We start from the raw sequence: 23,296 nt of genomic DNA, 5'->3' as shown, positions 1-23,296 counted from the left end.
GCCCAGTGACAGGGCTGGAACCCAAATCAGAGTGAGGCAGAGCACAGTTGGACGGTGCTGGACAGGAGGTGTCACTGAGGGTCCCTCCTGATCGTCCATAGCCCCTGACCTTGGTTCTGGAGAAGCCCCTGCTGGTGGAGGCCTGCGGTCACCCTCTGCCCACCCTGGGGTTGACAGCGGTTTCTCACCTGCTGGTGTTGGCTGTGTCCGACGCTGGGGCCGCGCCTTGGGATCTGCTGGGGGGCTGCTGGGCTGCAGCAGGCATGGGCATGCGGAGGCTGATGGGGCGGGGAATCCGGCTCCGGGTGGCGGCTGCCCGCCCGGCCTTCCTGGGCAAGGCCACTGCTGGCTCAGAGGCAGGGGTGTCCTCCTCGGAGCCTGTGCCTGAGAGCGTCTCAGAGGCACGGCGCTGCTCCTCACTGGAAGAGGAGGAGGCCCCCGAGGCCAGCCGCAACAGCAGGCGGCCCTGCCTCTTCTCCATCACCAGCCGTGCCAGGTCCTGCTGCGGCCGGGCTCGCTTGCTCCACCGATCTTTGGCCGACAGCGAGCCTGAGGGCTCCGAGCCCGTGTCCTCCTCAGACAGCAGGACGGGGATACGGCTCTTGGGGCGGGAGCCTGCTATAGCATGGCGTCTGGGGGAGATGGTGGCCACTTTCTCAGGGCTTGGTTCCAGCGGGGACACCGGGGCTGGCCTGTCTGCAAGGGCCAGGCCGTTGGGCAGTGAGTTTGTGGCCACCTCTGAGGGCGTTTCCTCAGGGGGCCCCGGCAGGGTGCAGCCCTCTATCTCAGCCCCATCCAGCCCTGACAGGGCAAGGCCATTCTCCAGGGGTGCCGGGGCCCCCTCCTCAGCAGCGCCTCCATCAGAGGCCAGCTCCAGACCCAGCTCGCCCCCAGTGCTGAACTCCTCAGGCCGAGAGGCTTGTCCACCGGAAGACATGACATTGAGGTGGGTTTTCTCCGCAATGTGCACAAAGGTCCTTTCAACTTTGGTGAAGGGTGAGGAGGTGACTGCCACACCCCCGGACCCTGTGGTCACTGTCCCCGCCCCCAGTCCTGCCCCAGGCCCTGGGGGCTTGGGCTCAGACTTGAGGACGGAGGACAGGGTGCCTGGCTCAGATACGTCCAGCTGGCTGCCTGTGGGCTGGGGCCGCTCGTGCTGAGGAGTGAGGGCAGCCAGGGTGCCCAGGTCGGGGTCAGGAGCCAGCTCGGCAGTGACAGGCGACTTCTTCATGTCGCCAGGAGAGACAAGCACCAGCGTTTTGGAGCCTTCCTCAGGTTCCAGGTCCCCATCGGCCACGGAGGCCCGGCCCCTGGACTCCTTCTGATCATCGGCCAGCAGCGTGGACGGGGCGCCCTCCTGGCTCCGGTCGGTGCTCCTCTCGCTCCCCTCACTGCTGGAGCCACTTCGAGGCCCCAGCACCTCCCCCAAGGCCACCGCCACCTCAGCGGCCTCTTCCTCCTCGTCCTCCTCGTCCTCCTCCTCTTCCTCTTCCTCCTCCTCTTCTTCCTCTTCTTCTTCCTCGTCGTCTTCTTCCTCTTCCTCCTCTTCCTCCTCCTCCTCCTCTTCCTCCTTCCCATTAGCCTGAGGCTGAACAGGAGCCAGTGGGACCGGGGAGGTGCTGAGCAGCATGTGCGAGAAGCCCACCCTCCGGACCCTGTTGAGCAGCCGAGCCCGTTCTCGGTAATCGGAAAGGTCTCTCTTGAAGTCCTGGTAGGGCAGGCTCAGAGGCACAGCTCGTGGGAGGCCGTTTACCTCAAATGGGGGCGCCACGGAGAACACCTGCAAGGGCACACACAGGGACCCTCTGAGGTCACCCACCCTCCTGGGCCCAGGAAGACTTCAGCTGTACCCAACGAGCTAGGAGACCCACAGGCCCAGCTCATCTACCAGAGTGTGAGCTCCAGATAGGTAGCCGCAGGCACTGGGTCTGTTTTGTTCACTGCTCTGTCCTTAGAGCCTAGAATGGTCTCTGGCACCTGGTGAGTGCTCAGCAAACCTCCGATGAATGACTGTGTCCACACTCTAGGTCCCCTGAAGTCCCAGGCCCTGATCCTGGTGGCCTTTCTGCCTCCTGGCCTCTTCATCTCCCCAGCCCCTCTCCTCACCATGTGTATCCTACACCTGAGCCAGCAACAGTAACAGAAAATGAAAACTGGGAGGCACCAGGACCACCACGCGGATCGGCCCTTCCTTTCACAGATGAGAAAGCCAGGCCCAGAGACGGGCAGCAAGTGTCTGCACCACCTCCGGATGGCCTGTGCTGGGGCTGGCTCCTGGATCCCTCAGTATCACCTCAGGGTGTGCAGTTTCTCTGTGGCCAGAGAGCTGGTTCTCCAGGGCCACCAGATCGTGTGCTGGACAAGGACAAAAGTGGGGCTGTCCTCTACCCTTAAGAGTGCAGCCTGGGCCCCTGGAGCTCCAGTCCATCCTCTCAGCCGGGAATTTGTCCAACCCTCGACAGGTGTGCTTAAGCTCCATTCCGTTTTCCTCTTTTGTGTAGCCCCCTTGGCAATGCGATGGCAAACCTGTTCTTGGTTTTCTAGACTCTTGCCATGCCCCCCTTAGCCTCCTTCCTTCCAGACTAGAAAGGCGTGACCACCTTGTCAGGAACTTGGCTCCTTCTCTAGCTCCACCCTGTTGAATACACAGACATCCCCAGGCACCCACAATGTCTGGAGCCTATCAGGGCTGACACAGCTTTGTTCCATGGTGGGACGGTGCTGACGATGTCCAGCACTTTGCTAGCATTTTCAAGCACCCTGGGCTGTCTTCCTGAGCTAGCAGAACGCAGCCCATCCAGACCAGAAGAAGCTCTGCACACCTTCCTGCCCACCCACGCTGCCAAGGAGTCCTGCCAAGCATCGTTCTTAAACCTTTCTGTGTCTGCTACCCCAGGCCCATGAGCACAGTCTTGTCCTGCCTAGCGGTTCTCCAGCTACTGAGCTGCTCTCTCCATACTGCACCACCTGAGTGACCTTCCTGAACCTTAATCTAATTCCATCTCTCTCTGCTTCAAATCTGCTGTGGCTGCCACAGTCCTTAGGAGAGAGTTCAGATCGTGGTTTTTTTTAAAATTTTATTTTATTTTTATTTTTTATTTTTATTTTAGACAGAGTCCTGCTCTGTTGCCCAGGCTGGAGTGCAGTGGCATGATCTTGGCTCACTGCCACCTCTGCCTCCCAGGTTCAAGTGATTCTCCTGCTCAGCTTTCCTAGTAGCTGGGATTACAGACACGCATCACCACGCTCAGCTAATTGTTTTGCATTTTTAGTGGAGACGGGGTTTTGCCATGTTGACCAGGCTGGTCTCAAATTCCTGACCCCAGGTGATCCATCCACTTTGGCCTGCCAGAGCACTGGGATGACAGGCGTGAGACACCACACCCGGCCTGAGACAGTTCAGATCTTTGACTTGGCCCATGAATCCCCCACCCTACTCTGTGATCTGGCTCCGAACAGCTGCTCTGGCCTTACTTACTGCAACACCCTTGGTCCCCTGCCTCTGCCTCTACTCCACCCATTCCGATGCTTCCAGAAGTTCCCTAAGCTCATTAGACATTCCCTAAGTGCATCTTCCATCTCACACTTTGCCCAGCAGTTTCCTCCACCTGGGAGTCCCTCTTACCCCCTCTCTTTACATGATAACTTCCTATTCCTCCTCCAAGACCAGCTCAAACAGCCCCTCATCTTAGCGAAGAAGAGACAAAGCCTTCCTGTCAACTTTCCTGCCCACCCACCGAGGAGCTTTACTTACTCTCCCTTTTCTATTTGTTTTCCACATCCTTTCGTGAGAGACTCGCCCACCTATTATTCTACATGCATGTATTTATAGGGTCCTCTCTCCTGATACACAGAGATCCCTGAGGGGTTTCTTCATTCACTCCTTCAAGAAGTGGTCTTTGACCGTCTCTTGTCCTGGTCACCATGTTACAGTCTAAGAATCTATGGATCAAGTATTGAACAAAATAGACATTGTTTTTTATTTTCTCTGTATCAGGAAACAAAGTGGGAATACGCACATTCCACAAAGGTTGTGATCATAAAAGAGGTCATATAAGCAAAGGCATATAGCGGTTGCTCAATAAATGTTAGCTCTCTCTCGCCCCTACCTCCCACCTCCTGCTCTGGTCACCTCGGTTTGGAGGTCATTGGCCCCCTCCCCAACCCTAGAAAAGACTGGATGCCACACCTATGGGGAATTGGGTGTGGGAAAAGGAGGGAGCTCTGCCAGCTGAGGCCTCCATGCAAATAGCACAAAGGCTGGTGGAGGGGAAGGCAGAGACCCCCAAGACTTAGAATCTCTCCAGGGCTGTGGCTGCCCCCCTTCCCAACTGCGATGATCTTCCCTGCAATCAGACCATCAGTGAGGATATGGTGGGGGTGATGCAAGAAGATAGCTTCAGATTCCAACAGGACCTCAGCAACCCTGTTTGAGCCAGGGAAAGTTTTCTCAGAAAGCTCCCTACCTGGCTCAGATAGGGTTGCTAGGGTCCTCTCAGCCTGGGCAACATGGCAAAACCCTGTCTCCATTAAAAATACAAAAATTAGTTGGGCGTGGTTGTGTGCACCTGTGGTCCCAGCTACTCGGGAGGATGAGGTGGGAGGATCTCTTGAGCCCAAGAGATCAAGGCTGCAGTGAGCTGAGATCGCGCCACTGCACCCTAGCCTGGGTGACAGAGCGACGTTGTCTAAAAAAACACAAAAATAACAACAGCAACAACAAAACAAACTCACTTTTGTCCTCTCCACATCTAGGCTGGAAGTGTCCAGAGAATTTTCTTTTTCTACACCATATTCGTTCTCATTAATCCATTCATTCATCTAGCAAACACTAAGTACTAACTCTGCCAGGCCTTGTTCCTGGACACTTTGCTCATCATCAACTTTGCAGCGAGAGAAAATGGCTTTGCAGAGGTGGAGGGGCTGCTGTAAGTTCCCGGGTGCGTGGGGACCGTGGGGTGGGTGGGTGCTGGCGCTGAGAGTCAGGGACAGGCAGGCAGACAGAGAGCTCTGAGCATGTTTCTCTCCCAACCACCTTTGAACTCACCCAACTGGCAGCAGACACATCCTGTCCAGTAGGGATGGCCTTTAACTCCACCAGGCCACCCCATTCTCCACAGAACCTCTGCCCATTGTCCCTATCTAATCTCTGACACCTTGGTTAGAGACACTGTTTCCTTTGCTCTCTGACCAGGCCCTGAATCTCTCTGAAAAGTCCCCATATAGAGGCTGAGATCCCTTCCAACACACACACACACACACACACACACACACACACACACACACACACACGGAGTGTTCACATTGGATGGTTGTAGGTGGAACCCTTTCTCCTTCTGCCTCCAAGCCCCTCCCCTCCTACTACCTGGGAGAGAAGAGGAATGAGAATTGGAAATCAATGATCAGTCATAAAACCAGACTGGGAAACTGAGGCACAGCAAGGGGCATGGACTTGGGTATTGGTCCAGGTTGTGAAGCACATCCACCAGGGTGGCCCAGGACCCGAAACTCTTTCCAGTGTCTCCCACTCAGAGCCATATGGGGAGACCTGGAACCCTCTGCCTTTTGGGAGGAAGAGCCCTGGAAGTCGGAGTGAGGACAACTTTGCCCTAAGGATCACTGCCACCCCCACACCAACCCAGGCATGCTGGGTTTTTGGTTTCAAAGTCCCTCTGCCCTTCCCTCATCTGACTCTGGGCTGGGGAGGGGCAGAGCCTGGGCTCAAGTTCCTCACTCCTCAGAGAATAGCCTGACCTTCTCCCTGCCTCTCCTGGATGCCCAGTGAGTTGTTCATTCATTTGCCTGTTTGATCTCGAGTTCATTCACTCAGCCAGTGATCCACAGACACCTTCAGTGTGCCTGGCCCTTTAACTGTCTGAAAAGTTCATACCTTCTTTCTCCTTTCTCAGGGCAGCAACCTTTAGGATTCTAATCTGCTTATTGTGGTTCCCAGGTCTGGCTTGACACAGCATTGTCCAGAATTGCTTTTTAAAAATGCACAGCCCTGGGTCCTACCCCCTGATTCTGTAGGTCAGAGGTGAGGCCCAGAAATCTGGCTGTTTTAACGCTCCTTAGTGATTCAGAGTTCAGCCGAAGGCATATATGGTAAGGGTTGGGCCGTGGGGAACAGGAAGAAGACAGGCCAATCAAACTGAGACCCTCAGAGAGAATGGAAGCCCCAGCCCTTCCCCAGGATCCACTGAGCCCCATCTGGAGGGCTAGGCCCCACCAGCTCCAGAGCCCAGCCCAAGTCCACGTTTACTCCAGTCAGGAGGAAAAGTGAAGGGAGAGGATGGGCCTGACTCTGATCTTCAGTTGCCACCAGCAAAACAGGGCTCTCATGGCCTTGGGGAAAGTTCTCTGACATGACACTGGGGACTGGGCTCCACATGGCCCCATTCTTAATCCCCACACAGGGTGCACAGAGCCACTCCTGCCTGGACCACAGCCAAGCCCAGACTTCAGGCACTGCACCCTGGCCCATGGTCCAGAGGTGAAGAAGCAGGGCTGGGCAGGGATGAGTGGTGAAAGTGGGAGGGTGGGCCCTGCACCCAACTTGTCCCATGCTGAGGTGGGGGGGCTTGTGCCTCTCACAGCAGTTCCTCTTCCTCTCTCGGAAACTGCCTGGTGCACGCCTCCCACATCCTCTCCTCCACTAGGAAGGAACCACTCCCCATGACCCTGTCCACCTGCCAGGAGATGAGATGTGCCTGGCATCACCTCTGTCAGCTCCGCAGCCCAGCACCACCTTTCCCAGATCCTCCACCTCCATCTGTTTGTCTGCATTATCACTCTCCAAGCATCTCTGCCAGGCCAAGAGCCCTCCCTCCACCCCACCCCACACCCAGGAGTGCCAGGGAAGGGGAAGGTGGCAGAAGGGGTAAGATGACGTGGGAACGTGGCTACCTACCCTGGGTCTATGCAGAACTGCACACACTTGACCCCGCATCTCAGTGTCGCCAAACCACCCCTGCCTGACTCAGGCCAAGGAGCTGACAATCTGTGGGGGGCATCTTCTAAATGCCCCAGGGCTTCAGGAATGCAGCTGTAGCTTGCCCTTTTGCCTTCCTGTTTGGCAGTGTGCCAGGATGGGGCGGGGATGGGGGACCTTCCTCTTTTACTTTGTCCTCCTCACCTTAATCCTCTCTCTGCAGTCTTAGAAGTCTACCATTTTTCCTTCTTAGTGGCCCACTGCTCTTGCTGACCAAGTTTTCCTTCAACCCACATTCCATCCCTGTACACCCCACCCCAGGTTCTCACAGTCCATGCTTGGCAGTCTCAGCGTCCCTCCTTGGCAGGCCACTCCCACCCTGGCACCCCCAAGGCCAGGACTGCCTCTCCCGTATCTCTCAGATCACCCATCGTAGCAGAGGGGCAGGGGGAGGCCCCTCAGTGCGGTGTCCTCTCACAGGCTTCTGGTATCCTAGCTTCCCAGCCCCACCACACACTTGATCTCAAAAGCCGGATCCGGCTGCGTGCGGTGGCTCACACCTGTGATCCCAGCACTTTGGGAGGCCAAGGTGGTGGATCAAGAGGTCAGGAGATTAAGATGATCCTAGCCAACATGGTGAAACCCTGTCTCTACTAAAAATACAAAAATTTGTTGGATGTGGTGGCGAGCGCCTACAGTCCAAGCTACTGAGGCAGGAGAATCCCTTGAAACCAGGAGGTGGAGGTTGCAGTGAGCCGAGACTGCACCACTGCACTCCAGCCTACTTGAACGCCTCGTCCATCCCCACCCGGAAGTTAGCAATTTGGAGTTGAGCCCCAGAGCCCAGAGTCCACTCACCCCTTCCCTTCCCACCTGCTCCGTGAAAGGAGGCTGCCAACGGGGCGAGGGTTACTCAAGTCCAACTAGGCCCAAACCTCTGCGATGCCCTCCTCATCCAGCTGCCCCGCTAAGGTGTGGACAAACTCATCCACTGACCCCAACTTGCCCACCCCTCAGTCCCAGAGTCGGCAACAGTCTAGCCCCTGCCATCTGCCCAGCCGGGCGGCCTCAGAGACAGGGTCTGCACTGAGGGCTGGGAAAGGAATGGGGAGGGTGAAAGAAAGCAGGCGGAGGCGCAGGTTCCTGGAAGGCGTCTTTAATCAGGATTTGGTAGTACACAAGCTCTCCGGATTGTCTGCATTAACATACAGGGACTTAAAAAGGCACAAGATCCCTCGCACAGCGACGCGTGACGGCGGGGCGCCCCCTCCCCGCCCGTGCGCGGCCGTGTGCGTGTGGGTGCGTGTCCGTGTCCCACCCCCGTGGCGGCGCCGCGCGTGTGCGTGTCGGTTTCAAGTGTTGGATTTGTACAGTACTCGCAGTCTAGGGGCGGGGGGCTCAGTGCATGCTTTTCTATCCGGGCCTGGGGCCACCCCCCCGACGCCGCTATGTACACTAAGGAGGACGCACCCCGGAGAGAGAGAGGAAGAAAAAAAGCGTCCCATCTTCGTGTGCGTGTGTGCGCGCGTGTGTGTGTGCGTGTGTGTGTGGTTTTGAGTTTTTCGTGCATGCTTCCGCTGGCCAGGGTCGGGGAATAGTGCAAGCGTATAATACAGTATTATTGCGGTACAAAAGGGGGGTCGAGGGAGGGACTTACCGTGGGAGGGGAGGGCTCAGGAATAAACCGACTGGGACTCAGGACCCCCGAGAGGGCCCTCTCACTAATCCCCTTCCCATCCCTCCCCCACCCCGCAATTAGAAAGCGTCTCCTGAGGGATCTCCGGGTCCCTGGAGGCAGGGGCTCAGCTGGGCCCCGTGCTGAGTTTCTCTCTCCCACCAGTCCCGCTCCTCCGGGGGCAGGGGCCAGTCCCTCTCCTCGCTCAACACGGAGAACTCCGAGGCCCGGAGCCCCGCCCCCTCCCCCACGGAAGCCCCTCCGAGCGGGAGCGGTGTCGACGGAGCAAGTGCAAAGGAAGCAGATGTTGGTCCCTGAGTTTTATTTTTGGGGGTGGAGGTGTGGGAAGAGCTAGAAGTGGGGGGCATGTTTGGGGACCCCCAGGGCCCACAGTGGTGGGGTGGGATGGGGCAGGGGATGCGGACCGGGGCGTGGGCAAAAAGGGGGCTGTTGGGTGGTTCTGAGACACCTGGTCTCAAAGCTCTGCCCCCCTCAACTCTGGGCTCTTTGGCATCCAATTGCAAGGCCAATTATTGGGGCGGGGGTGGGGGACAGCCCAGTGGGCGGTGAGGTAACAGGAGTCAGGGGTGGGGCGACGGGGCCCTCCGAACCTGCAGACTTAGCCGGACGCCTTCCCCCACCCGCCTCTGCACCCCGGCTTGGCAGCACTGAGGGGAGCCCCACTCCAGCCCGCCCCCCGCCCCGGGGCCAGGGAACCAGCGGCTGCCAGCCGGCAGCAGGGAAAAGCAAACGAAAACGGTCGCAAAGGCGGGGGCGGTGGGGGCGGCGGGGGCGGCGGGGGCGGCAGGGACACGAACCCAGGGAAAGCCTCGGCGGTGGGGTGGGGCGGGGGCGGCGGGGCCGAAGTCCGGCGGGGAGTGCGGGGCGCCGCGGGGCCCTGGGGCGCTGTGCGGTTGTGGGGGGCGGGCCGTACATTCGTGGCGCTGGCCGCGGGGGCGGGCAGGTGGAGGAGGCCCTGACTGGGGGACCTTCGGGGGCACCCCAGCTGCGCCGTCCTGGTGTGCTCCCGGCGGGAGCAGCTATTCCGGAGAGTGGGCAAAGTGCGCGTAGCTACTGACGGAGAGTGTGTGAGTGTGGGTGTGAGTGTGTGTGAGGGCCGGTTAGTGCGTGGCCAGGCGGACCCCACTGCCCGCACCCCCACAGCCTGTGCAGGGAGGGAGGGTGCATGGTGGGAACGAGGGCGGAGCGGAGTGAAGGAGAGTCTAGGAAGGTTCAGAGTCCTGCGGGCTCCATTTCCCCTCCTCTCCACTCCTTCCCCACCCCTCATTTGGAGGAGGCGGGCACTCTCTGGGCCTCTAGGGCGGGGACGCTCACTGCATGGTGTGTGGGGAACCGGAGGGCCATCGGAGGGGCGTGGCCCTCAAACCTGGAGCCTCTCCCTTAGGGAGAAGGGTGCTTGACATTTTCAAGGGCTGACTGTATACGGGGTGGGCTGGTTCCTGCCCCTTAAGTGTGTCCCAGGTCTACGTGGAGTTTGGGGTAGGGTGGGCTGGGGTTCAGGCCCTCCTGAGAGATCTATACTTCCATCCCCAGTACCACATCAACCCAAGGACAGCAGAGGAAACAGCATTTTCCAGGCCCCCCCCACCCCACAACACAGTTAGAGTTACCTCCACCCCCATCAGAGCCACACCCTCCTGAAGTGTGGACCTCTCCACAGCCCGCTCCATATAGATACATTTACACAGCTCCTTCTGCCTATCCCAGGGGCCAAGGCTCCCCCCACCACTGCCTGAGCAAGACAGCACCACTCCTCCCCCGAAAAAGGGAACTAGGCAGGGCAGACGAGAGAGCCAGTCCAGGGTCCTGGGACCAGCCTGGCTCAGAGGTGCCACCATTCCCTACCCACTGGGCAGGGCTATGTCTGTTTTCCCCAAAACAGGAAATGCAAAGGGAGATGGTGGGGTTCAGGATGTTAGCGGTTGGGATGAGAGTGTTCAGTGGTTATTGCTGTGACCCAAGCTGCCTTGAGTGCGTGGGGGATGTATATTAAGTTATCGAGAATTTACTAGAGCATTTGTCACCAACCCAGGGTCCTCGGAACATGCCCTCTCCCATGGAGAAAATACCAGTCCTACCAGGAGGCCCCCACTCACACAAAAAGGTCCACTGGCCCCCCACACTCATTCAGGCACTTATGCACACCACATGTATACACACAGCACACATCACATATCCCCACTGGCCGGGTTCGAGTTCCCGGGGAGGAACACTGTCACCCTTCAAGAGCTGCAGGTCTGGGGAGAGGGTGTTGTGGGAAGTCCTCAGGCTCACAGTGGTTGCAGAATGAGTTTAGGTCGCCTCTGCCTGGAAACCATTTTGGTTTGGTTCACAGAGTGATTTTTCTTTTTAAAATTAGATGCCAACGATTAAAAATTGGGAGATTTCAAATAAAAATTAGAAGATAGTGGCACCAATGGGTTGAGCTGAGGATGGCAGGGGCATGGGAGTTCCCCTGTTCACCACAGTCCCCGAACCTGCCACTTCCCTGACACTATTCAGCTCTTGTTGATGTATGAGTTGGTGACACCCATTCAGTGCTCACAGATGCCAGTGTCTTCCCCGTCTGTGAGCCTGACTCCTAGGAACTCACCAGTTCCCATGAGATCAGGCTTTGGAGTCCTTGCTTTCTCATGCTAACACCTGCTCTGCCCACCTGATCTCCAGAACTGCTGTGGGATGCTTGGGGCCATGTGGGATTAAGGGGTGGGGGTCTCTGGAGAGACAAGGTCCAGTCATTTCAACCAACCCCAGTACTCTGGAGTAACTCCCATCTGGATGCCAATCCATGGCAATGTGGGAATGGGAAAGGAAGGAAAATATGGCTTGCTGACAACTCCCCTCTTCTCTATAGACTGAGGAGGGGAGCCCACCGCAAAGGACAATCAATCAACCAATACACAGACCAAGACGTTTCACAAAATCCTACTAAACAAGACCTCAGATTATTCAGCATGGGTGGGTTTTTCATATGTTCTTGTAAATAAAATGCTCTGATTAATTTGTTAAATGCAGATAATACTGGGATCTATCTCATATGCTATTATGAGGTTTAAATAAGTTAATGTTGTAAAGTGCTTAGATCACTGACTGGCACGTAATATGCACTGTGTGCCAGTGACTGTTAAATAAAATCACAAATAATTGTAAGCCACCACTAAATGCACCACTATCAAGTGTGAAAACACCATTTTCAAAATGCAACAGACAGCTGACCTTGAGGAGGCTACGCGCTTTCCCCAAGCAGGATATCAATCTTGCAACATTCTGGCCTTCTCTTGGGAAATGCTTCAGAAAACAAGAGTGACAATACTGCAGGCTCCCAGCCCCCACACAGCCTGGGAACCAGAGACAGGCAACTCGACCCAAACCACGTCAGGCTCTGCCGTGCTTCATGTGAACTTGATCCAACACAAGTGGCTTAGATGACCTTAGCAATTTCCAAGAGTCAAAGCCACCCCGAAAAAAAAATAATATTATTTAGATCAACTCCCGTTAGCTCAGCGCTTTATGGCTTACAAAACACTCTCTCCTCCACCATGGAGGATATACAAAAAGATGTCCCCCTAAAGGACAACATGCTTTGAATCGTGGCCTTGCTTTAAAGGACACACCGTCTCCCACAGATGTCAGTTCTGAGGGGGGCGATGTTTGAAAACTCAGCCACCTTCTCAATGCTGCAGGATCTCCTACCTCCAAAGGCGTTGGAAACAGTAACATGGATGTGATGCTAAAATGAGGCTGAAGCCAGTGCCGTCATCTTTGATATATCACAAGGCACTTTGGGATCTTAGAGTACCTCAGGGTTATGGTCACTGAGATGGAGCTGTGCTCAGGGTTGGGTAGTGGAACCCTCTAGAAGGGAATGCTGGATAACAGAGTGCTTGGTTTCATCCAACCCCAGATTAGGAGGGTCCCTGCCCACATTGCTCCTGACTTACGAGCAGATGGCAGGCAGATTCCCTTTACTTCACCTCGTGCCACTACCTGGGGTGGATGGGAGGAGGGCAAGAGGAGGGGGTTGGGGAGGCAGTGCCAGCAGGAGGGGAGTGGGGTCCGCTGTTCGGCCTCACCCCCTCACCTTTGTGCTTTTTGTTTTCTGTCCCTTCCCAAAGGGTCTACCTTGACCCTCTCCTACCTACTGCCTAAGCAGGGTGCAAAAAGCCATCCAAAACAGCCCGGAGGGCAACAGAGGCTTGGGTTTGGGGAGATTCAAAAGTGAGCAGCTGAAGTGGGGGTGGGGGTGGGGGTGGGGCACAAGTATCAGAACCCAAATCTGGCTTTTGCCAGATGGAGAGGTGCTCTTGGCCCAGACATCCTCATAAATAAATAAATAAATAAATAAATAAATAAATAAAATTATTTACAACACAAGATTTTGGGGAAAGAAGTGTGTGGCTAGGGAGTGGCTCCTGTGGATGGTGTGGCTGAGCCATACCATGATGCTGGCCATCTGTGTGGACAGTTTGGCTCCAGGGCACTGCCCGCCACACTTATGGCACCCCCAGGCAGGGGCCGGGGCCCTGAGGCCTCTACGCTAACCAGAGACATCTGGGGAATTGATGGGCCTAGAAGAGGTCACGGGAGAGAGGGGTAGAAGAGTGAAGCTGGGATGAGAGTAGGTACATAGGGAACCACCAAGGACTGCATAGACGTCTTTCTGGCTCCCTAACACACACGTGCATACACACACTCATAGAGCACTATGCAACTTCCGCACGTGCCAGTCACATTGAGGTCTGTGCAAATGACACTTCCTGGAATTGCAAAGTTGCACAACCTGAGCATTTATCCATGGCAGCCTTGCCACATGCACAAACGCTCATTCGTAAGCACACTCTTATACACAGGTGTATGCGCATGCACACAAGCAAACATACAGACACAGTCTTACTGAAATAAACATTTTGCAAGTCCTCGGGCCTCCTCCCCTCCCCATACAGGCACTGCCCTTTCTGGTACCCACTTCACTATTACTCCCTTCCCCAGGGGAATAGAGGTGCTGGCTGATATGGGCAGGATGAAGAAAGGGAAACTTGGGCTCCCTGCAATGAAGGTTGGGGGCTGAGAAATGGGCAGAAGAGGCATGAGCAAGCTGGCATCCTGACCCTTCCCCACCCCCATGTGTCCAGATCCCTATCCCACCTGCCTCTCTTCTGCTGTGTCTTCACCACCATCCCTGGGGGCTGACCAAGCACCTACAGGAATGAGTCACCCTCTGAGAAGGGCAGAGGGTGGGGCTGCTCCCACCTGGGATTTGTCCTGAGACACTGGTTTCGCTGCCGAGCACAGTTTCTCGCCTCATCCTTAACAACCACCTTTGCTGCCACTGCTGCTAAGCTGGGTCTCCTCGCTGCTAGGTTCCAGCCTGCTTTGAGAGGTGGATCCCAGGCCCCTCTCGTCCATCCTCAGCTCCTGAGGTGCCGAGGACAGACAACCAATCCTACCAGGGAGTGATGGCACAGGTGTCTTGGGGGAGGGGACCGAGCCTTCCTGGGGTAAGATGTGTGAGGGAGGAACTCTGTCCTCAATAACAATGACCTGGGAAGGGCTCACTAGGTCACAGGGCTGCCTCCCCCCATCACTGAGCATTGAGACACTCCCCAGCACATTCCAAACCTGGCTGGCCTGGCCTCCATCCCATACACAGGGACACAAGGACACACACACACAAACACACACACACACACACCCCCCACACACAAGGAGGGTCTTGGTCTCCCGCTGGCCCCTTGGGGTGGATCAGACCCAACCATGCCAAGAGATCAGAGATTAAACATAACAAAGCCCATGCCAGAGTGCCTCTGGCCCTGCAGGCCTCATCTCCCTGACACCTCACTTTCCACTGGACTCCGGCCCACCAGTGGCTCCAGCTGAGCGCACCTGCCCTGTCCAGGAAACGGCACCAGCAGCCCCCACCCCTCCCTGCACCATTTGGCTGGCACCTACAAAGGGAGCTGATGTGGGGTGGGACGGAGACTCAGCTTGGGGTGGGAGTATTACAGTACCTTGGGCCAACGTTCTCGGGAGCTGTATTGCATGATGGGGTGGGATGGGGTGTGTGAGTGTGTGATTATTGCGTCCTGGGAAGGAACCGTGGTCTCTGCCTGCTCCCCACCCCCCCCACCTGCCCCCTCCAGGAGGGGGGGGGCCCAGCCTAGGTCTTGTGGGTGAACCGGGCCCACACCTGCTGCAGCTGGGACCGCGAGATGCGGAGCACCGAGGGCACGAGTCTGTGGTTGCCAGCAGCGAGGGGCGCGTGGCGCCGGTGGGGCGCCCGCACGGGGCTGCTCTCGGCCGAGCGGCTGCGCTGAATGAGGGAACCGGAGGAGCCCGAGGAGCCGCCGCTGCCGGGGTGAGGGTAATGCTCCGTCTCCAGCGTGGAGGAGGAGAACACGGAGGACGCCAGTCGTCGCAGGGGGCTGTACCGCGGGAGGGAGTGCCCCGAGAGTCTGTCCTCCTCCAACTGAAAGAGACCAAGAGAGTGGAGGGAAAAGAGGTGTCAGGCACAGACTCGACAGCTCCGTCTCCGGGGCCACCCACCGCTCACAGCCCCTGCGGCGCCGGCGTCCCGGGCAAGTGGGCGGGGTCGGGCAGGGTGGAGGAGGGTGCAGACCACCCGCCCAGAGGTCCTGCCTCAGAATCTAGGCTCTGGCCTCCAACGCCCTTCCCCCTCCTCCTTCTCTCTGGCACTTCTCACACCATGGCCTCTTTGCTGAGACCTTGGCCACTCACCACCTCCGGGAAGCCTTCCTGGCTTAGCCCTACCTAGCTCAGGATTCTTCTGGACTGGGGAACCCTTTCTCTCGGGAAGGTGGCTCTGTGCTCTGAGAGAGTTCCTTGCCATGTGATGGCAGCTGTGTGCTGCCTGTCTCTCCAGCTGCATTCCATGCTACTCATCAGGTCTCGGAAACGTTCCCTGCACCCCTCCGCCTTGGCACTCCTGCTTCTCCACAGGAAGTGTTGGGATCTGGGTGGCAATGTGGCATAAGGTGGGGCTCTCCAGAGCCCAGTTGCTGGTGTTTGAATCCCAGCTCCACCACTTAAAATCGGGTGACCTTGAGCAAGTTACTGCACCTCTCTGAGATTCAGTTTCCCCCTCTGTACAATGGGGGTCACAGGGGTGCCCACTTCAAAGTGTGGCCATGAGGACTGGACGTTATAAGATGTGCAGCACTTGGAACAGTGCCCGCCGTGGAGTAAATGCTGTGCTCTCTGAGCCATTTTAGTATCTAATTTTAAATCACTCTTCCAAATGAGGAAACGGATGGACTCGTGGGAGGAGGGGCAAACTGAAGTCATTTATTGAAAGTGGCTTTTTCCCTGCCCCCTCAAAGGCTGAGCCACCAGGCAGCCTGTGTACCGGGCTGGGCGGAGCCGCTGCCTCGTCACCTTCAGGAAGAATTCTGCCCTGTGCCTCCATGCCCTCCAAGTGAAGTGGAGGTGTTCCAGGCACGTGGGGGTAGAAATGGTGCCCAGGGTGTTACCAAACCTCTCCCAGCCTGACCCCACTCTCTTCCTGAGACTGAGGCCGGTTGAAATCGCTTTTATAGAGGGCAGCAAGGACTGGCTGGGCTAGCTCCTCCAGAAAGGAGGGGGCCTGAGACACTGAGCTCCAGCATCCCTTGCTGATGTCAAATGAAGGCACAAGGGACTTGGCGCGGAGCCTCCAGCAGAGTAGGCCAGAGAGAGAACATTCTAATAGGACTGGCTTTGCTCCCACCTTGATTTCCCTTTCAGCTTCTTTTTGGCCAAGTCTAGGATCCTTCTGAGCTAGTCCCATCTGTACTAAGGGTTAGGGGTCTAAGGCCCACCCAGAGAGACCAAGGGACAGGGGCACCATCGTTGCCCAAAGCCTCCTCTCACAGCACATGTGGGTGCTCGAGTTTAGCATTCCAGCCAGAGTTTGCTCAGCTGCCAAGCAGACTTTCATAGGATGGCACTGAATCCCAGAGTGCTCTTGCCCTTCAGCCGGGGCACCACTTGTGGCCACCTGCCTGTCCTCAACACCAGGTGGTGAAATGTCACCTCTGAGACTGCTCCAGCTTCCTCCCCTGCAAGTTCCCCGCTTCTAGCAGATAAGAGTGTTCTGTTATTTCCTGATGGACCTCGGCTGTAAACATCTTTCTCGACCTTTGCATCTCCACCCCACCCCTCGTGACCCTGAGCTCCAAAAAGGCAGGACTGGGCAGCTTTATTGTTCTTTGTCCCCCAGCCCCCAGCGCACTGCCCAGCACATGGCAGGTAAATGCTTTGGTGGCTGCCCGGCAGTGTCTGTGTACTCAGGAATGCTGACCTGTGGTGCTATCAGCCAGAGACAACCCGAAAAGGCAAACAGCCCTCCCCCAAGTCACACACCTGCTAGCCTCCTTCACACTTGCCCTAGCTTTCCCCACCACTCCTAATTTGCACTTTAAATGTCTTTGAGAAGAAAGCCAGGTGTGTAAACAAACAAACAAACAAAAAACTATCACCAAAGAACAATAGATATTTTTAAATTGTGCCTGCTTTCACACTGTTTTCCTCCCGGGCTTCCCACACGTCCAGGTGACAGAGTTGCAGGTGCTCATAGTTTAAATGATTGGTGTTATGAGGAAGTTCACACATCAGGCACTGAGAAAACTTCGGTAGCTCTAGAGAGGGAGCCTCCAAACAGGTGGCGGGGAAGAGGGTATTCCTGCAGAGACTTCCTTCCTGCCCTGAACGGCAGAGGGTCTCCACCTGTGGGTGGAGAGTCCCTAAAACTGTGATTCTAGGATGCAGCCAGATTTGGGAGGCCCCACCCAGGCCCCAGCTGGGCTCAGCACTTCATTCAGGCCAGCCGAAAGACACAAAGCAAAAATAGGTCTGTCCATTTCTCCCTGCTCCTCTATGCTTGATGAAGGAAGATCTCTGCTTCACCCTGCTCTCCTAAAGTGCTTGGCAAAACATGTTGTACCCCAAATGTTCATGCAGAGGCACGCACAGAGGCTGCCCTGCACACTGATAAGCCCACAGGCACACCTGCTGATGTGGCCCAGACAGTAGGTATGTGCACACACACATACACACACACACATGCTCCAGGCTCTCTCTGATCCTGCACAAACCATCTGCTCTCTCTGGCCTATACGTTCTCTGTTAAGCTCACAGACCTCAGACTGAATGACTCAGAGCTCAGATCTCGGAATGAGCTGCCTGGGTTCAAGTCCCAGTGCTAAGACTTACCAACTGGTGGTCACCAGCTGGGCTAGAATGTTTGCTTCTCTGAATCTTAGTTTCCTTACTGTAAAATCAGGATTCCCTGTCTATAGTGTTGTTGTGAGGAATATATATGTAAACATGAGAGTTCTTAGGACAGTGTCCGGCATGTAGGGGACCCTAAAGTGCTAACTATTGTTGTCATTAGAATTACTGCTACCATCGTTATCATCAATAGCAATGCTTTGACATTCTAGGCGTCTGTGGTTCTGTACACACTTGCAGACATGCTGCATATTCTACACAAATGCAACAACGTGTGCACCCACATGCAGGCACATACATGTGGACACATCCCTCCACCAGTGCACGGCTTGAGCTCTGCTGACACAAACGCACATGCGCAGTGGCAGAATGCTAACCAGCCTCGGTTCTGTACACTGTGGGGAACCCGAGGCCCACAAATACCTCACCCCCAAAGACACACACAACTTATCTATCGCTGAAACAGGTAGTGCCCATCCCTGCCGCAAGGAGGACCCAAGCCTGAGACTGACTGATTACAGAATCGGCCTGTGCTTCCCCATCCCACCAAATCTCTCCCCACCCCCTCGGCCAGAATTCCCCAAAGTGAGGATGAGTCCCAGGACACAGGTAGGAATCTGCAGATAAGAAAAACTTTAGAGATAAACAACCTCAGAAATGGAACCTCAGCTCTCTCACCTGGAGACCCAGAAAGGGACAGACTGGCCCTCAGTTGCTGGGGAAGGACCTGCAGAGTCAGGTCCAGACCTGCGTCTCCTGACTTTAATTCTGGGCTCTCTCTTGACACTGTCTGTCACCCGCCCTAGACCCTGTACTTCCTGCGGGTACAACCTATGATGCAAGTCACCTCTGATGCCCGTGGTACATGGCACACAGTAGATGCTCAGTGAGTATGGATGAATGAATGAGAGCGGAGCAGGGAGCCCAAACACATTGTGCTCCCTCTCCTTACTGGTGCTGGGTGTGGTGGGAGCAATGGCTAGTTCACAACACAGTTGTGCCAGCCCATGTGACTGCCAGGGCTGCCAGGGCTGCATCTACAACTCAGGCCAGCAAGGGCCTCTCTGGGTGGGAACTCACAGGCCCCACTTTTTAAGCCCCCAGTTTCCAGTGTCCAGGCAAGGCTGGGATGCACACTCCCCAGGATCACAGCTCGGAGGTCCTCTCTTCTAGAAGGGACCTCTAGATAGGGATAGGGTCTGAACACAGTCCTGCCCACAGCTGCTTTTCCTAGGGCACCCACGTGATCCCAGGCAAGGCCTCCCAATCTGAGCAAGTGGTAGAACTGGCCCCTGGCCCAACACCTGGGCACCTTCCAGAGCCACCTAGAGTGCACATCCCCAACATGGGACCACTGTGTGGAATGCGGCGCAGCCCCTGAGCCCCTTCCAGCATCACCCCCATAGCTCTCCCCAGCCCCTCTGGGGGTTCACGGACCCCATTTGGCACACAGTGCTGTGGTTGTCGTCCATTTCCCAGGTCAGAGGTCAGCCTTGTCCCACATAGCAAAGCCTGGTCAGGCCAGTGGCTCTCTGCCTATTCTGACACCCTGTCCTTGTCAGAAGAAAATAACCTAAATACCATGAGACATTTTGCAATTTGGCCACCATCTGGCCCCTCCCTGCCCTTCCAGCCTTGTTCCTCAGTCCTCCCACACAAGGACGTGCCATTGCAGCCAGACTGGCCCCTCCGAGGGCACCCAACACACCGGTCCCTGTGCCCAATCTAGAGTCTGTCGCCCTGGCTCCACTTCTCCCCGTGGCCATCCACCTGGCTCTCTAAGTTCACCTCCTCCATGAAGCCTGCCCTGACCATGGGAACCACCTCCCACTTCTCCCTGCTGCCCTCCAGACCTCTCCTGCCTGCCCTGATTTGGGGACCTTCTCCCCTGTGCTCCTCCCATGCTCTGACCTCTCCCTGTCACTCATCATGCAGAGCTCCTTCTCCTCTCATTCCCCCCAGATGTGAGCACCTCTCAGCTTCCACCTTCACTTTTTGGGTTCCACAGTCCCCTTGGGTAACATCACCCACTCCCATGGTTCCCAAACCCCCAAATTTGTATTTCCAGCTGAGATCCCTCTCCTGAGCCTCAGGTGCTTACACATAAACATCTCTTAGATACCATGAGGTTATTTTATTTTATTTTATTATTTTATTTTTATTTTGAGTCAGAGTCTTGCTCTGTCACCCAGGCTGGAGTGCAATGGCGCGATCTTGGCTCACCGCAACTTCTGCCTCCCAGGTTCAAACAATTCTCATGCCTCAACCTCCCAAGTAGCTGGGATTACAGGCAGGCACCACCATGCCCGGCTAATTTTTTTGTATTTTGAGTAGAGATAGGGTTTCACCATATTGACTGGGCTGGTCTCGAACTCCTGACCTCAGATAACCCGTGATCCGCCCACCTTGGTCTCCCAAAGTGCTGGGGTTACAGGCCTAAGCCACCGCACTAGTCGGGTCATTGTATTTAAATCTAAATCTGAATTCTCACTCCCTTCAAAACCATTCAGGGCATCAGCCAAGACACCAGAAGCCCCAGCCCCTGCTCCATCACAGCCCTCTTGGCCTCTCCCCAACATCCTTGGCACTATCCACCTTGCCCCACATCCACAGCCTCACCCCAGCCCAAGCCACTGGGGCACTCTCCTGCCACTGCCTGCCAGGTGGCCTGCCTGCATCTAGTTTCATGCTACTTCAATCCATTTTCCACACAGCAGCACCAATGCAATCATGTTGCACCCCTGTTTAAAAACATTCAGTGCCTCGCCAAACCTGCAGCATCAAGCCCCAACCCCTTAGCGTAGCCCCGAGGCCCTCCGTGGCAGGGCCCAGGGCCGACCTGGCAGCCTCGTCTGCTGTACCGTGCCATCAGCACACTGCTGCAGGCCTATGCAAAACACTGTGCCCATGGCCTACGAGGCCTTTCTCCTGCCTTGTCACTTGGCTTCATTTCTCACAGTGCCAGACTCAACCCAGAACGGAGAGGACACTTCCTCTGGGGAGCCTCGCCTGCCCCCTAAACATGGTTTCAGACCCTTAAACCTGTCTCCCTCCATTACTGCCCTGTGACTGCTGGGTTACTGGTCAGTGGTACCCACACGTGTGGAGCTCCCCAGGCCTACACACCAGGACTCTGGGCATCTGAAGATGAGGAGTGGGGTGCAAGCCCAACCTTACCTGTCTCTGCGGGCCTGTGGGGTCTGACTCTCTCCGTCGAGGGCGCGGTCCCGAGTGCAGGGGTGAGTGGGAAGGGCTGCCGGGCGTGGGGGGCTGTGACGTCTCGGAACGGCCATCGGCCTGGCTCAGCTGGGGTGGCAGGGGCTGGGGCAGCAAATGCTGCAGGTCCTCCTCAGCCAGCGTCTGCATGCTGCGTCCCCGGGGCCGGACGGTGGGCTCTGCCCCCAGCCGCCGCCGCTCCTCGCCCTCCTCGGGCAGCGGCCGCAGCTCCTCGGGCTCCTCGTCCGTGGTGCCCGACGTGCTGGGCTCAGCCCCCGGAGGGAAGTCCTTGAGCTCCGTCTCCTTGTCGATGATGACCCACTCTTTGCTGTCGAAGTCCTCCTCCTCAGCCAGCGGCACTGAGCGGAAGGCGTTGCTCAGGGCCTCCTGCTCCACAGAGGCTGACACGTCCATGCGGCCGCTGGCCTGCCGGTCAGCGTGGCCTGTGTCCACTGACAGCATCTGGGCTGGCTGCGAGGAGCAGGCCTGGCGCGAGGGCGAGCCAGGCAGATCCATCCGTGACCTGCAAAGCCACCCCTCATGGGGCTCAATGCCTGGGCCCGCTGGACCCCCAAGGACCCCATGCAGGTGGCAGGGTGGGGCGTGACTCCCGAAACCTCCTGACTGCAGTAGCCCTCCCACCCTGGGCCAGGCCAGTTACCTGTACGTTGTCACCCTCTAACCTCACTTCCTATCAAGGCTTCGTTCATTAGTTAGTTCATTCATTCATTCATTCATTGATTCAACAAATGTTTCTGAATGCTTACTGTGCTCCAGGAATACAAACAAGCAGAAAATAAACTCTGTGCAAGGCACGCTCTCTCCTGGGCCACCTAGGGAAGCTAATCTTCCTCAGGCAAGCTTTGTTCTTGCCCGTCCAGTGCTCACACCCACCAGTGGCTGTTTCCTGCTGCTTCCAGACAAATACACCTAACTGGCACTTGAGTGTACAGAGGGATTTCCAGCCTCTTCTGCCACCACCCTCCAGACCTGCCTGGCTGGTTTCATCACCCCCAAGATGGCCTTCTTTGCCCCAGCTCAACAAACTCCAGTGAATCCCCGGCCCCAACAACGAAGTCCACATTCCTTGGTTTATACTCAAGGCCTCTCGCAGCCTGGCTATAGCTCAGTTTCTCTATTTCCCTTGCCAGCCCATCTCGGATTCCCCTCTTATGGCCTACCCCTGATGTGGCCTCTCCCCACAGGACTGCTTTCCACACACAGCCCATCCTGCTACCCTTTGCTGTCTTATACAGGTCGGCTGTGGCCTTGGGCAGGTGCCTGCTTTTCCCATCCCAGAAGTATTAGTGATTTGTGCGTCTCTATCATCACAGGGGAACTTTATGTCTGTTCACATAATCTGTCTCCCCAGGAGACTGTGAGCTCTGCTGAGCAGGGACCAGGTCCCATCTGACTTTTTACCCCAGGGGCATTGATCCTGCCTTGGGGTATCTCTTCTGTCATTATCTTTTTTTTTTTTTTTTGAGATGAAGTCTCGCTCTGTCGCCCAGGCTGGAGTGCAATGGCTCCATCTCGGCTCACTGCAACCTCCGTCTCCCAGGTTGAAGCTAATTCTCCTGCCTCAGTCTCCCAAGTAGCTGGGATTACAGGCATTTGTCACCATGCCCAGCTAATTTTTGTATTTTTAATAGAGACAGGGTTTCATCATGTTGGCCAGGCTGGTCTCGAACTCCTGACCTCAGCTGATCCACCTGCCTCAGCCTCCCAAAGTGGTGGGATTTGAGGTGTGAGCCACGGTCCCTGGCTTCGTTATCTTGAGCCGTACTGTGAGTCTCACATTACTTTCAGAGCCTCTCAACTTGGGGCCATACCAGCCCCAAGAGGATGGTATTTCTGGTTCTACAATAGGGTGGGGGATACTATACAAGGAAGAATTTCCCCCTCCCAAATGCCAGGGTACCCCACTGAGAGCTGCCACGGAGGCCTAACCTATCTGGAGTGTGTGCCACTCCCTCATGTTCAGGCTGTGTAGGGGTGGGGCCTGACTTTAACTCTCCCCAGCATGGAGCCTGTAGTTCAACAGCTCTTCAGCTGCAGAGGCAGGGGTGCAGATGAGAACCACCTGCGGGGCTTTCTCAAAATACTCTCGCCCCAGCCTACGTGGGAGCTGCCCAATCTGACTGTGTGCAATATTTTTATTGACTGGTTAATAAGACTTAAATAAAATACCCCTGAGAGAGGCCACCTAGGGCCTTGTATTTATGCTC

The 23,296-nt window shown here is 56.2% G+C and overlaps 1 protein-coding gene across 3 annotated transcripts in view; it reads right to left on the bottom strand.

Moving 5' to 3' along the window:
* TTBK1 (tau tubulin kinase 1) overlaps positions 1-23,296 on the bottom strand; it is a 46,973-nt gene that overhangs the window by 4,930 nt on the left and 18,747 nt on the right. For all 3 annotated transcript variants that reach the window (XM_039467897.2, XM_074397825.1, XM_074397826.1), the window contains exons 13-14: positions 21,030-21,591; positions 189-1,780 (exon numbers count right to left, since the gene is read on the bottom strand). In XM_039467897.2, the coding sequence (XP_039323831.1) occupies positions 189-1,780; positions 21,030-21,591 (2,154 nt within the window). The remainder of the gene's footprint in view (positions 1-188; positions 1,781-21,029; positions 21,592-23,296) is intronic.

This window comes from Saimiri boliviensis, chromosome 4 (genome assembly GCF_048565385.1).
Source record: "Saimiri boliviensis isolate mSaiBol1 chromosome 4, mSaiBol1.pri, whole genome shotgun sequence".
NCBI classification, from domain to species: domain Eukaryota; kingdom Metazoa; phylum Chordata; class Mammalia; order Primates; family Cebidae; genus Saimiri; species Saimiri boliviensis.
This window is presented reverse-complemented; position numbering and strand designations above follow the sequence as displayed.